Source organism: Xylocopa sonorina, chromosome 12 (genome assembly GCF_050948175.1).
Source record: "Xylocopa sonorina isolate GNS202 chromosome 12, iyXylSono1_principal, whole genome shotgun sequence".
Taxonomy (NCBI): Eukaryota; Metazoa; Arthropoda; class Insecta; order Hymenoptera; family Apidae; genus Xylocopa; species Xylocopa sonorina.
Window position 1 is genome coordinate 4,008,269 of NC_135204.1, and position 15,685 is coordinate 4,023,953.

At 33.6% G+C, this 15,685-nt stretch overlaps 2 protein-coding genes across 4 annotated transcripts in view; both read right to left on the reverse strand.

The window, feature by feature from the left end:
• Positions 1-3,978: 3,978 nt before the first annotated feature.
• LOC143429854 (leucine-rich melanocyte differentiation-associated protein) lies at positions 3,979-6,912 on the reverse strand. 2 transcript variants are annotated; one of them, XM_076905672.1, is made up of 4 exons: positions 6,238-6,637; positions 5,029-5,289; positions 4,636-4,896; positions 3,979-4,475 (listed from the first exon to the last, which is right to left on the reverse strand). In XM_076905672.1, coding segments are annotated over exons 1-4 (759 nt in total). In that variant the 5' UTR covers positions 6,240-6,637; the 3' UTR covers positions 3,979-4,240. The 2 variants fall into 2 exon arrangements, with proteins under 2 accessions (XP_076761787.1, XP_076761788.1); XM_076905673.1 differs by lacking the exon at positions 6,238-6,637 and adding an exon at positions 6,772-6,912 and having other exon boundaries at positions 3,982-4,475.
• Positions 6,913-11,588: 4,676 nt separating this feature from the next.
• The window catches only part of Scp2 (Sarcoplasmic calcium-binding protein 2), a 100,060-nt gene continuing 95,963 nt past the window's right edge, over positions 11,589-15,685 (reverse strand). For both annotated transcript variants that reach the window (XM_076905757.1, XM_076905756.1), the window contains exons 3-7: positions 13,326-13,378; positions 13,050-13,169; positions 12,810-12,924; positions 11,970-12,067; positions 11,589-11,880 (exon numbers count right to left, since the gene is read on the reverse strand). In XM_076905757.1, the coding sequence (XP_076761872.1) occupies positions 11,773-11,880; positions 11,970-12,067; positions 12,810-12,924; positions 13,050-13,169; positions 13,326-13,378 (494 nt within the window). In that variant the 3' untranslated portion in view covers positions 11,589-11,772. The remainder of the gene's footprint in view (positions 11,881-11,969; positions 12,068-12,809; positions 12,925-13,049; positions 13,170-13,325; positions 13,379-15,685) is intronic.

The window sequence follows — 15,685 nt, forward strand, 5'->3', positions numbered from 1 at the left end:
AATTACTACAATACATTATTTAATTCTACTATTACTTATACTTACTTATATTTAAATATTGTGTATAATTGCGTGCATATAGTTTTCGATTTTGTTGTTACAAAATTTCACAGTGTTTCATACGTTCCTGCAAAATTAAAAAAATTATTTTTGAGGATCAGATAAGAATGGGTTTCTTCTAAAGAAAGTTACTTTCTTTTTATTTGTTCTTTAGTGGCCATTCTTTAGCCATTTCTTTTTTTTTTTTGCAAATATTGAAATAAGAAATGTATGACAATCGTTTAGAACGGAAATAGTATCAAGTTAATTATCTCTCGTGCCTTTTAAAATACATGTTGCCGCTATTAAATGGAAGACACGTGTAACAAACGGTCTACCACGAGTTTAGCGAAATACACAAATATGTACACGCGGATTTCTAATGACGCTTAGTCAATCGCGTAAATATTTGAGCACGGATTTTGAATGACGTTTAATCAAATACACAAATGTGTGTACAAACCGTAATATGTTGATACACCTTTAAATTCCTGATAACACAACAGTACTTACACATAACTTAATGCCTACAATTGCACGAACTGCAAAGATCATTAATCATGCATTAATTCCAATACTATTTTTGTGTAATTATCAATTATCGTCGAGGATGTATATATTAGTGCTTTTGCAAGACCAGATTACGTCTTCCTTGCATAACCTGAAAGTATAACGATGATACTGCAATTTCTTCTTTAATGACGTGTTACGATTAATTGGAATTCACATAAATTATAAAATACTGAAAAATCAGAATTTTGTTTTGCATTCTTTATATTTTTAATGGCACGTGTTTATTTAATGGTGTATACATGCACGTATTCTCATAAAAGTTATAAAATCCATTTAACGTAACCCAATAGTAAAATTGATCAAACATTTCAATTCCAGAATTTTACTTTACATTCTCTATGTTTTATATGGATGTTATAAAAGTTAATGAATCCATTAAACGCAACCTAACATTGAAAAGTTCGTTCTTAGCATTAAATTTGATTGAAATATTGAAATTTCAGAATTTTTATTTTACATTCTCTATATTCTTAATAGAAATCTCAATATCACGTCTACATAAATAACAAAATACCAGTATTAAGTCCTACACGGTCTAAAACAAGGTTGTACTAATTACACGTGTAGCTCTAACGCGAGTTGAAGCCATGACCCCCCCTGATTTTAACTGTAACAGATTATGCGAGCATAATACGGGAACGACACGTGACGGAAACCTTACTTATTCGAGATCCTCGTGCTGTGACGATCGTATCATGTTCCGATCACGTTCGTAAATAATGAATTGGTGTATCATACAACAATCAACGATTGCCATTCGTAATCGCTGAACCATTTCGTGATATCGATGGTAGATAAGAGATCGAAAGTGAGATGGAAATAAATCTTCAGAAAATCTTGACACAGTTTAAATATTAATGAAAATACTTTCTTCAAAGATCAACAATTTTTACATTATTGCATGCAATTTGTATAATTGTATGCAGATAGTTTTCAGTTATTTCATTAGAATTAAATGTATACAATTAGATGAAATCCTGGCTCTAATAAAAAGCAAACATTTAATCGCATGTAGACGCACCTGTTCATTAAAATGAAAACAGATTTGCATTTTCGTAGAGATAAAGAAAGGATTATTTATAGAAATATTATAGAAGTAATAAAGTTTATTTAAAGTGCATATTATCGACAGAATATTACGACGAGTAGAAAAAACGAGAACGCTGCGAAACGATTTTCGCGCTCGTGAGATCATCGTAACGAAAATACGAAAAGAAACAATCTGTCGTGGCGTGGTTTATTGAAGCTGCGATGTTTTAATTTGCCACGTGATATTACAGCGTGCTTTATCAAGTCACCGTTTATTTGCAATATATTCTGGCGTAAAATAGAATTTACGACTCATCCCAGCACGTTCAATAAACTTTCTTATCTTACACATGTTTACGACCGTCTGAGCAACGTTTTCTATTCAGAAACGGAATATCAAATCAATTTCGAAACGATCGCAATCATCGAATCCTGGAAGAACGCGACGGTTATCGAAATACACGTCGTTACGAGCACGACAAAATTTCGTGAAAAATTGCCCAAAAAATGTCAATCGTTTAAACGCTGCTTAGCTTCTTCCGCTACGACTTTGTTATGCCTTTGTTTCTCGATACGGAAAGGAAACGGCTACGTATCGATCGATACATCGTCGCTTACAAATTCTCCGGCAGATAACGAAATTAATTGAAAAGTATATCGCGAATCGGCTAAAAAATCGGAGTCATCGAAGAAGCTTCGCGAAGTTGAAACTTTTCACCCGATAATAATGTTGTTTTCGCTTGTTTAATCGTAACGCTGATTACATTAAATGATGAAACATAGCATGTATTACCGTAGATTCGTATCGAACGTTCCGACAGAATTTTAAAACGTGGACAAAGGAAGAACGAAGAGTTTCGTATTTTGCTTTAATACAGTATCTCGAGATTTAATGCAGCACCCATTGTACTCGATTCGTGTCTCGATTCGGATCTTCGACAAATCTGTAACCAAACTCGTGTTACGCATCGAGAAAGAAATCGCTGTGAGAGTCTGTGTTTGTTTTTAAATTAACTATTATTTTGAAGATTATATATACACATATGCATGTTGCACTGAGAAAATATAGAAAGCTATACTCACATAAAATACGACATCGCAATATTCTCGTTCCTTTACGATAAAAGCAGACTCGTTTACACTCATCAAAAATTCAAAAACAACTCGATAACGTTTGACAGTAAAATTCGTGCAAACCCGTCTGTTTTGTTATTATTGCGATAGTAATTGTAAGACATTGGCAACAAAATTATAGCTGGAGTAATAGCTAAGTTATTACGTAGGCGTGCTAGAATACTTTATTCGATTCGTTCTCGATAGATTTTTTAAAAATATCCATTGAGTAAAGATGCGACTGTAAGTGCTTGAAAATAGAGTAAACAAAATTACAGATGATATAAGAACGATTAAATAACGGATAAAATGTTTAAAAGTGCTGTAAGTTATTTTCAAAATCGAGAACAATCAGATAGATACAAAATTATTGATTAAAAACAATTGTTGGTGGTTTGATAATAAAAACATTTATTTTTCCTCATTATTGCCATTAGTATAAAATATTTCTGAGCAAATACATACCATGCGATATACAATACATTGTACAAGTATGTAACACATAACATTTATGAAGAATTATTGCAAAAATAACAGAGTACATTCTGAATCGTCATTCAGTTGCATTAGATACAAATCGTTATGTAATTAAACATATTCTCATTGAGAGAAACATGTTCTGAAATCTCTGCACATTAGTCTATGTGTAAATAGACACCCATGTATTTCAGAGTATTTCATAAAGTTATATGACATACTTATTTGTTACTGCCCCATGTGGTTGCTTCTGTGTATCCGCGTAACTGGGAAACGTTGGATTGTTCGCAAAGTTCGTAATGTGTTTAACGGATTTTAATATTATGATTTACTGTATAGTGAAACTGAAAGTCGAGTTACCCCTTACCAAATTCTACTAAATAATACAAGACATAATTATTAAAAAGCACCTCCACGAAATTAATTGATAGAAAATACGTGATGAAACAATAATAATTATAAATTTACCGTTTTTGAATTGTTTCATAGATTGTTCTTGGGAATTTGCGACACTGAATAATGTCGTAATCCTTCGTCATCTATTTTACACTGGCCTAACATTTAAATAGCGTACTCGTACAGCATTAGAACGAGGCAAAACATTTAAATTGCATTTTTAAGGAAATTTTAATTCTTCAGTTATGTATCGATGTCAAATTGTATTCAACTGTAGCAGCAAATGAGTAATATATCGATGAAGAGAAATCTTATTGCACCGTTTCATTATTGTTTAATTTTGTTGAAAAATATTTTTATCAAAAGACCCAGGAAATTATTTTTCTTAAATTCATTGCTTTAAAAAACGAAACATTGAAGCTATCGAATGAACGATAAAAAACTACAGAAACACATGGTGCACACGATATATTATGCGAACATGTTGCCTTTAAATTTCGCCTCGAACTTTTCGAAAAACCCAATAAAAAGGCTATTTCATTAATAGTTTACTTTGAGTAAAAAGTAAACAATTTTCAAGCGAGACGATATATCAACATCCGATAATACTGTCTTAAACAATAAAGTTCGCTCCCCTTGGTTTCGATTTGTATGGCAGTGTCGGTTTTAAAAATATATTTGAAATTTTATTGTGCAGCTGTTTAATGCATTCCGGAAGAGGAGCATGCTCGGTTAGATTCTCTAACAGCGGTCGCTTGAAAAGCCTTTTTGCTTCCTGATGTTGTTCTGGAGTCACAGTTCTGTCGTCCAGGTGTACCAAATGAGGAAACCAAGATATGACGAACAACCTTTTGTTTTTATAAAAAGAATTATAAGAACAAGATGCAAACGCACGCGTTCAATGTGTACGCGTATTTTACTGTTTTATTAATATTATTTTTGTGTTATTATATTTTGTGATATTATTTGTATCTTGCTGACTATTTTGCAAATTTCTTATTTTCATACCTGTACTGAAGATAGTCATAAAACGTTCCACCGTTTAAATAACTTGGCGCTGCCTTGTTCCCCATAAGGCACAGATACCTGAGGTTGGGTACACTCTCATAGAGATTCTTAATAAATGGATACAATTCCTCTATATTATTATTATTTAACCACAGAAGTTGAAGTTTCGGCATATGTGGGAATACAGTGTGGTCATCTATATTATTATGGTCTAAATTTAATGATGTTAAATTTTCAAATTCACCCAAAAATTGCAAGTTTCTAAAAACGTAATTGAGAAAAAATATTTTAAACTGTAAGCTCGTCGATTATAACCACGTCGTTTAAACGACCTCATTGATTTATACATGCATAATAATACATGTATAAATATTTTATCTAACAGATACGTACCTACTAAATTTATTATGACTAATGTCCAACGTACGCAAGACATTACCATAATTTTCAATAATGTCAAAGGGCATGTAAAAAAGATTCTCGAAAGCAAGAGACAAAGAATCAACAACATCTACAGACAGTTTATCTGACGATAAAGACTTTGGGTGTCTACAATGTATGTCTACAAATATTAGTTTTCCTAAGGAAGTCATGGCGAATTGTTCCACTTCGTCTGCTTCTTTTTGTAATTCTAACTCATCACTGTAATCCAACCTGCAAAAAGTTATCCTATTTAATGTAGCAATGTTCTGTACATCTGCTAATTAATCAGTCTAAATTCTCTCAAATTTATGTAAGGAATTAATTCGGCAAATCTGTCAAACACTAGCTAATGAATAACTGCTGAAAAATCAAAAAATACTCTGTGATGTAAAGCATGTAATATTAAGTCGTGTGATATTAAATTCTACTTGAACACTATCTGTTCTTTAATACAGGTAGACTTAAAAACGTATTACTTTATCTACAGCAGACTTTACAAAGAACGTTAGATAATTTTCTTGTATTTTATGTGTTCTTAGTGTGAAATCATATTAGAAATTCTTCAATATTTTCCTTAAATATAATTTCCTTCTATTAGACCTGTCATGCTAATTATATTAAACAAATTGGATCAACTACAATATGTTATTCTCATGTATTGCACTTTCAAATGTTATGAAATTCAGAATTTTTATATTTTGTGATAATAAAATTACGTGATTACACTACTAACAAGGACAACAAAAACAACATAAGCATTAAGTTTTAATATTAATATTTGTTAATAAATTGTTAATTCAATTGTTAATTTATGGAGCAAGATTTCTAAAAATTATAATTTACATGCAATTTTAATGACTTTTCATTTGTATATAAATTACAGAAAAGTTTGGAGATAAAGAATTATATCTCTAGCTTCTGTTATTATGAAATGAAAATGTTGTTCAGCAAATCATAGCACGTCTAACATAATAAAGCATTTATATCAAAATAATTACCGTAAGTTGCTAAAACGAAGTGATTAGAAGAAATATTAGAAATAATCATGTAGATGAAAGAACTAATTGACTTGGTTACAGAATGTTGTTTACTTTTCAAATACAAATACGAGTATGTAAATTTTTAATACTTCAGGGTGACCAATGAAGTCGTTGATAAGATACATTCCTTAATACTTACATTATGCCTCGACTTTTATCACCTTACGGGGCAGTAACTTCAAACGAACAATCAACGCGTTAGAGTCATGCAATACACTTTTCACTCACTACATTTATCTATACCGTTAACCCTAACATAAATTAAAGCTACAGCTTGCATTTACAGATAATGTTGCGTACATAGAAAATTGTGCAAGGCTGTAAGGCTTCAGTGTAATATGCAATGCATACAGTAATTGGTTGAACCATAGTGAGTCTTCAGAGCGGTAGAATTGATACTGAGCATTTCTTTTGTCAAGGTGGTATATATAACCTATCGTTATTATCTTACGGAACCGATAAGATACGAGCGAGATAGATTCGCAGGTAAAACGTTAAGGATCTACATTACAAGCGATTCGAATATCGAAAAACAGATAACTTTGAGGTTAGAACTTTAACGATTATGTAACATTGTAATGTCAGATTATGCGTTACATAGCGCAGATGAGATGTCGTTGATACTGGTCGACGTAAGAGAACAAGATTACTTCGAACAATGCGTGGTACTCACCGAATTTTCTTGCATATCTTATTTTCAAATTTTCCCACCGCATCCGTTAGGCAGACGTCGCACTTACTTTGTGTCGTGGTAGCGAGACGGTGCTGCCAGTCTCAGCACTTGTCAATTGTCACGCTGCGATTGAAAATCGAACTGCGCCTCGCGTCACGTCGATTAATCGCTTTATCGTTCGTTATTTTTCAGTTTCGCGGTTGTGCATAGTGTGCTTATTTTTCTGAAAGTTGCGCAGCGAAAAGTAATATCTTCCCGTTTTCAGCGAATGGAAAAATACGAGGTAATAAATAGTTTCAATGGATAAACAAAAATGATTACCTAAGCAATCCAGATGGCATAACGTGTTAGAGGTCTTAAATTCACTGCTGGCTGAAGACATTCTGTGTCTTCAGCGGACAATGTAAATATCTTAAAGGTTATTAGAAACGGATGATACAGTTATTTATGCTTGCAATACGTTTTTCCTTCGATTCTAATGAATAATCAGTGCCGTATTATTGCATCGTTTATTTATGCCAGACTAATAGTTAATTGTTAGTTATATTTTGACCTATTGTCACCATAAGAGTATTGTACTAAATCAATTTCTATAAAAATTAGTCGATAATTAGAATAATAAGATAATTGTATCATCATGAGTAACTGTTCACTATAAAACTGCAGCATTTTCTATTTTCATTTAATACTATCGATAACATTAAATATAATGTCTATTTTTCTTTCATTCTTTCGTGATACTTGTACATTTTATAATCCTTAAGCTTAACGTTAGTAGCCATGCCCCAGTTTATAAAAAAAGATAGAAAAATCTTTATATGAAACTTTACGCTCCACAGTTTCAGCGGTGTGGCGTCTGGCTGTTATGCGCATGCGCACGTAGGAAGCGCGCTGGAGAGAGAGCACTGTCGTTCCCACAGTGCCCACCCTGACGTGTTAGAGGAAGGTAGTATTTTTTTTACTCCGCGTGTGTTGTACTTAAAAACTTGAAAAATGGGATTTTATCAAGTTTCTAAATAAATTTTCTGTTTATGGATGTTCATTTCCTTTTATATTCTGCTAATTTTAGCTCCGATCCGCCACTGGTCCTGAGGTATGTACCTATTTTTCTACGCAGTTAAATATAGCTATAGATATTTCCAAAATGATAGTTTTTATTAATCTGTAATATCTTATATCGAAATACATGGAAGGAGATCAGCTTAAAGAATAATAAAACATATAATGGTACTCCTTTATTTTGTAATATAGTAATTAAAATAATATTGGTATGGTAATATTAATATTTTCTTTTTGAATATAATTTCTCTATTATAAATAGATATCCTAATAATAATAATAGACAAATTATATCATAATAATTGCAAACTAAAATTATGTTATGATCTATTTCTGTTAAACGAATGATATTTCAATAGATAGTATTAATTTCAAGAGATAATTCCTAAAATATACTACCTAAAATATAAAGTATACTTTCTCTGATTTTATGAAGTTTCAAAATTCACTATTTTGCGAAAATACAATTGAAAATAGTATAATGTTTCGATTCACGAATAGTACATATTTTAATTAATAAAGATGTACTAATTAAACTAAAAGGGACGTCTCAATAATTGTGGTTTAATCACTCAGCTATTGATATTAATAATACACAAATTTAAAGCGATTTCCTTAATATAAAAAGTTTCGAAAAGAAATGAATCTGCACTACAAAAAGTTAACGCTATAAAAAATGATAAACGAAATAAATTACACGCCACAAAATTGAAGTCTCTACGGACACATTTATTTAAAGAGTGAACGTGCATTTGACTTTTACATAACTTCAGTCGTGCCGCTATCGACACAATTCATAAACAGTCAGTAACACCATTAATCTATTTCGTAACAACAGTATCCCATACGTTCGCGAAGACCAACAACTATGGGTTATCATTTCTTCAGTAAAACTCGCAACCGGTGCGATATGCGAATTCGCGTCTTTAAATATCGTTTCATTTTTCTCGTCGATTTTCTTCTCCTGTTACAACAATCACCATAATAAACGACAGGTCAGGATTTATCGTCGTGCATCGGCGCAGTCGTCTCTAACAGATTATGCTCGACTCTGTTTACACGTTCGCACTGCTTCGATGCGCGCATTTGCACGCGTATCTTCAGCGGGCAGTGATTGATGATACAAGCGGACACCAAAGCGGATCTTACAGTACTGTCGTCCCCTAACACGGTAGAATGTGCATGTCGCGTATCTGAGAATTGTTAGTGACGCGCGTACAAATTGAACGTATGTTCCCCTCGCTGCTACGCGAGATTACCGATGAAATCGGCTTTTAAAAAGCGTTCGTTGGAGTATCTGCCCTGTACCTTGTTGTATGCCATTTACATTAATTACAAAGTAATCTCAGGCTTCCTGTTGCGTTCGAGCATATTTTCAACGCGATAAATCGTAGCGTGCAGGGGAACCGTTTCTCCGATAGTCGCGATTCTTTATTGTAACGTGTTTTAATTAACGATACATCAAACGGAAGATGACTCTGCGCTACGAAATGCTAGGAAAATGAAGAATCGAGTTCCTTTTGTGTTCTCTGTTTTTTTGTTGGGGTCTTCGCTTTCGAAGAAGATTAGATTTGAGGGTGTTGAGTTATTGTTCCAAGTGCATTATTTAATAATACAAATTGACTTATTGACTGACTCGATTATTTTATTTTCATTCACTTTTTATTTAGAATCTTGAATTCAGTGAGTAATACAACATTTTTTATATGCAATCAAATTAATCGTAAAAAAGGATTTGTAAAGAATTGTTTGATCTTCTTCTGAAGAATTTTGAAATTACTAAATGATCAATGAATTTTTTATGTCAATAGCAGAGTATGTTTATAGATTTATTAGTTAACAAATTTGAAAACATGTTAAAGCATATATACTGATATTGCAATTTTGTAAATATTACAACTGTTGTAACAAATTTCAATATTCCTTGATGAAGGTGTCAAAGTGTATGCTTGTCAGATGTATCTGCACAACGTATCTATAAATTTATTAAATAATTTTTTAAACATTAGACATTCTATTCTATAAATTATTAAGGTGTTGTAAGAAAGAATTATTGAGCTACTTTATTAATCATTAACAATAGAAATTTGACAACGCATCTGTATAACAATTTAACATGATTTATTTACTGTATATTTGCTCGTGTTGATTGAAAATCTAGGAAATCAATTCCTGCGTTACTATTTTCTCAATTAGCTTTTATTGTACATTTAGAATTACATGACAGACTATATTAAATCGCAAAACGACGTTATTGTTCGATACCTTGAAGCACGAGGAAGTCTCGAAGGATACAACTGAACGCGAATTTTCTTCGAATCATATTCGTACACATTTCCATAGTTTCCCCTAAGTAAAAAAACGTTTTAGAGTAAATAATATTTTTCTTCCTTTGAACGCCAAGGAAATGGTAACATTATTTAAAACGAGTGTTTAACTAATCTAAAAACATAAGGATATGTTACATTTCTTCATTTCCGCTTTAAGGCATGTATACAAATACGAGTGTAATTACTTTACTTTAATCTTTAGCTTCGTCCAAATTTATTATATTATTTTATTCTATTGCCCATGAAATTATTATCGACACCATTGATGATATCGTCTTTGTATCGTTATTAACAAATAATAGAGTAACAGAGGAAAATATGTATTAATTTTTAAATGTACAATTTTTATTTAAAAATGTTCTGAAATCAAGAAAAAGTAAACAATAGCATAACGCAATATTGAAGAAATTTAACCAGAAAATTTGGGCAGTCGCAGATGAAATGGCTAGAAATAAAAATACGTACCAGCTGTTCAATTCTTCGATTGCGCCTTCAAGTTAACATCAATTAAAATTTAAAAACCTCTTTAATTATAATCTATCGAAAACTGTCATTTTCAAATATATATATATATATTTATATATTTCTGTAGCTATATGTATGTCCTTTTTTACTTTTCTTATAACAGCATATATAATGTCTATACAAGACACATTTAGGGCAATATCGAAACTCGTTTAAAATATAATAATTCATCTTTGCGATAATCCTTACACGATAATTAAGCCAACATTTTGTTACGTTTAATCCATCTCTAGTTTATTTCTGTCAATGATTACACGAAGATATATCCATTATTCTTTTTTTTTTTTTTTTCATTTGTTTTTGCTTTTTCTTCTCGAACATTTTTCCACGTCGATCTGTTCTTTTTTTCTTCCCCTCGACAATACATAAATACGCTGAAAACTATTGTAATCCAACAGCGCACGTACACGTGGCGTACGCCCGCGCGCAGGAGTATCTTTATTCCGAACAAGTTTTACTTTTAAACTTTGAAAATACTATCCGTTCAACAATGGAGGGAGATATTTGCTCGCTATTTAGAATCGAACGAGAATCGATCGTTTGATGCGCCGCGGTCTCGAGAACATAACGGCTCATGCGACACCGAACGTGAAGGTTTGCTTGCTGCACAGGTTATTATTATAGTTCGCCTCCTTACATTTAGAATACGCTACACAGATATACAAACATACAGTGAGATTACGTTTTATTACCGTGCGGCGTTTCGCGTCGACGGAAGGAGTCTCGCTGTTTGCGCAGAACGAACGGCGCATCGTTTCGTCCGTAGAAGTGAGGTATGGAACCGACACGCCAGCTCGACGCCACGCGGGACGATTATTTACAAATCGTCAGGGTGGAGGAAGTCGTCTGAAAGGGGATAGGATCGGGAAATCGCTGTGCGCAAATGATCGTAATCGTTCGAGCTGGTAGTTTACGAAACGAAATAATCACTTCTCTTTTATTCGTTGTCGAACAAAAGGTGGTTGGATCGGCTCGTAGTTCGAGCCTGGGCCGCGGATTGGCCGCGAGAAATCGGCAGAATGGAGAGTAGAGTGTGACGCAAGGTAGTGTAATATATAATATATGCTTCCCGTGGCTCGAAGGCGAGTTAGAAGGAAGTCTTTCCGAAAATAAAGTTTCCGGCTGCGGCTGGCTCGTCCGAGGAGAAATATTGCTTCCAGAGGTTGGTGAATTTATCCCAGGTTATTTCCTGACCCTGCGCAAAGAAACGATGATACGAAATCAGTGGTTCGTTACGGGTGAGAGGGAATTTGGACGGATCTACCGCGTGATCATCACACTTACGACTCCTAACTTTTTGAAGGCCTCCCTAGCCTCGGCCTCTGCGACACCGTGGTATCTGCAGACGTTGCAGAATTCCTTCTCGTCGATCGATTTGTCACCTGACGAGGAAGAACGACAGATCTTTCGATTAACAGTTCATTTTTCAATAATGTTGAATTTATAAGCTACATGTCTTGTTGTTTGCTTCGCACAAGTTAGTATTGGTTCAGTGTATACATGTACGTAGCTATTATTGTTTTATTGTGTGTAATTTTTTGATTGGGGTTCTTTCGATAAAATGTGTTGTTATTCAATGGCTTTTAAGCTGAGATAAGTAACTGAATTAAATTAGGAATTTTTACATACTCTCTTAATGCTAATATGAAATAATAGGTACCCTTTTTTTAGAATTTGATAAATGAACATCTGTCAAACGATTATAGGTTGTCTCGCTCGTTCATTTTAGCGTCACACGTTATGATTCATCAATTAGGTGAATATTAGTGACGTGGCAGGATCAAGTGCCTAATGTGTGGACTCTGGGCACATGACATGTACGCTGGTCCAGAATTTGACACTTATGATCATTGTAAATAACTATTTTTTTGTGTATTACTTAAATTATATTATCAAACATTTAAAGCAATAATTTACTTCTATTTTAAGAGATGCACAGAATCAATAGTAAAACAAAATTATATATTTCGCGTATCGATCATCATCTATTATTTACAAACTTCTAATTCGACCCCGTTTCCAAATTGTTTCAGAAATGTTTAATAAATCTCCTGAAAGTATTGGAAAAAGTGTACTCCATTTTTTGGTCAGCATTTTAGAAAATTCGGGGTATAAGAAACTTACCAGATGCATCGAACAATTGGAATGTCACAGACATGTACGCTTGCTGCCATTCGGACGGGTTCGCTGGATTTTTCGCGTATTCTTCCCACAGCGAAAACCATTCCTCTCGACTAACCTATGAGAAGTAAAAATAAGAGAAAAGTCGTAATTTTTCTGTTCTTTTTCAAATTTTACGTTGTTCTTTCTCCTTAAACATATATCGACAAGTAGGTGGACTTCATGTACAAAAAATTGATTTACCTGGCCGTCTTGATCTGTATCAGCTCCTTGCCTCAAATTGTCCCACATTTTAAGCAAAGTATCCCTTATACTTTGAGCTTTAGGATTATCGGCAGCCCAGCCCCTGTTTTCATTGATTCGCTGGAATAAAACGATAAGAACTATTCAGGGAGAATAACTCGACACTAAATAAAATTTATCATAGGAATTTCGTTATCTATTTTAACGAAACAGTTCGATACAATTATTTCTTAACGCAATTAAAATTCATGTAATAACAAAACATTGAATACTTACTTGTATAGCAAGGTCGAGATCTTTCCTGTCAATTGCACCACTTTGATTGACATCTAAAACCATCGAAAATCAGTGTCATCACAATAATCAGATATTTTAACCACAATAATATATACAACTCGCAAATAAAAGAAATCTCCCGCAAATTTACTAATAAAAAATAAAATATTTACTTATTTTGTGTGAAAGCTTTACAATTGACTTAATTATTGAAGCCTGTTGTCGCAGATTCATCGTTAAATCTATTCCATAATTATTAACTCTATTCAATATAATAATTAATATACAAAAGTATTAAAAACAATTTCTTTTAACTCATACCAACTACCAATACGTAAATTTTCATAAATTGTGCGCAATCAAATGAGTTAAAGGCACCCCTAATTAAAGCGTGTAACATAACTCGCAATAAATACCAAAATACGCAGTTTACGCTCGAAATCGTGCAGCAAAGTGTCACGAGGGAAGGAATTACCTTTGAATCGACCGCGGTTGACTTCATTAATCTTTAATCATTGGAAGCGCGAAGCTGTCGCGAGCAACTACCACGCGATACAGTGAAATTCCGTTAAATTCGGTACACGCGGGACGTCGTCAATGCCAGATTACCAAATATGCCGGATTATTGGACTACATCCGTGTAATGCGGTAAAAACGAGCGGAATAATTTTGACAGCGGTCAGGGTTGGCCCTTTCATGACCAAATTACATTGTCGATTGAATCTGTTCTTGTCAATTATTAAAACAATAGGAAGGTAAACAGAACTTCGTGTAGAATTTTGTAACCCTGGTTGCAATCATAGGATAAAATATATTATAGATTTCTTATGAGAAAAGTCCTCTAGAGGAACTGTTTCTTTTTTAAAATTTTTGTAATTTTTGTTTTTAATTGTATATACTTAGAAACTAGTTCTTAAACACTGGAATTATTTTTACATTTAATTGAATATACAAAGTAATGTAGGGCAACGAGTAATTGAAAAGGATTGCTAAATATTTGCTCGATACCTCGTGTTTTTTGTAAATATTAACGCATCTGAAATATTTGAAAATAAACAATCTTGTTTTACGCGGAAACAGAGTAATTCGATTATCTGAAATATTCGATTATTTGAACAACGCGTGTAATGTTTAGTTCGAGATTTTACTGTACATCTTTTTCGTGCTTTCGAAGAGAAGAAATAAACGCAGTTTAATTAAAAACCTGTTTCGCCGAATGCGAGTATGCTTGATTTGTTTTAGTTAATTAAAACTCGATTTCATACGTCGATGCTCGCGTATCAAGCGAGAGAAAGAGTTAATACAATATTATAATTAATTTTTCCCAAAAGTGAAGTATATTCTCCATATAATTCCTGCCACTTGATCGTTATCGATCATTTTTAATTATTTCCAATTTTTCTTTCCTCAAGGTACTTTGAAACATTTAGAATTCTATATTCTCGATAAAAAAAAAGAGGAAGTAACAACGTCTCATACATTATTTAGGATTCTAGTTCATTTATCGTAACCCTTACAAGTGGTTTGATTAATTTCTTGGGTCTTCAAAATATATCTTAAGACAATTGACATAAGTAGAACAAAATCGATGCAGTAGTATTATAAAATTGATTAAACACTGCGTAAAATTCCTTCAAAGCAGAATGTCCACTTGTTTTCTAACCATTCGGCTCTTAAAAAGAAAAAAAGGAGGAAAACATTATGAGAAATACTCATTACGCCTGTAACGTCGTAGCTAATCGGTACGCGTGGGATGTACCATCTGGCAAACCCAACCGTTGGATGCTGGATTATCGGAATTTTACTGGAACCAACTCATCAGGCTTGTACGAGATATTAGAATCCTCGAGATGCGAAATAGCCGTTTCTGAGAAATTGAACAGGTAGATCGAAAGGACTAGGTGAGAAAGAAGTGCCTTGGTGCCTATACGCGTGGTTTGGCACGAGACCAATCGAAAGAAACACAGTGTCGTATATAAAGCGTGGTGGGATGCCACGGCGTAATGTCGAGGCGACGTCAAAGGCACCGTCATCGCATTAAATCAGCCCCCAACCACGTTAAACGGTAATAAGGTAGCCCCCAGGAGTTAGCCACGTCAGCTAATCGTTTCACACGCGTTCTGACGAGGATCGAAACAAAACCGTCGGTGGTTCCGCGCTCTAATGCTTTCAGACGAGAAAAGAGGCTCGATCACGTAGGCAAAACACGTGACAAGGAATCGATGTAATGAAATATGGCCGTATTTTGGCCTGTATCCAGCCGGATCGCGCGGCGAATCCGTGGAAAGAACGCGGCATTCATCGTTCACGGCAAGGTCGCCGTCGTCCCAGTCGTTTCAATCGAACGTCATTAGTTTTCG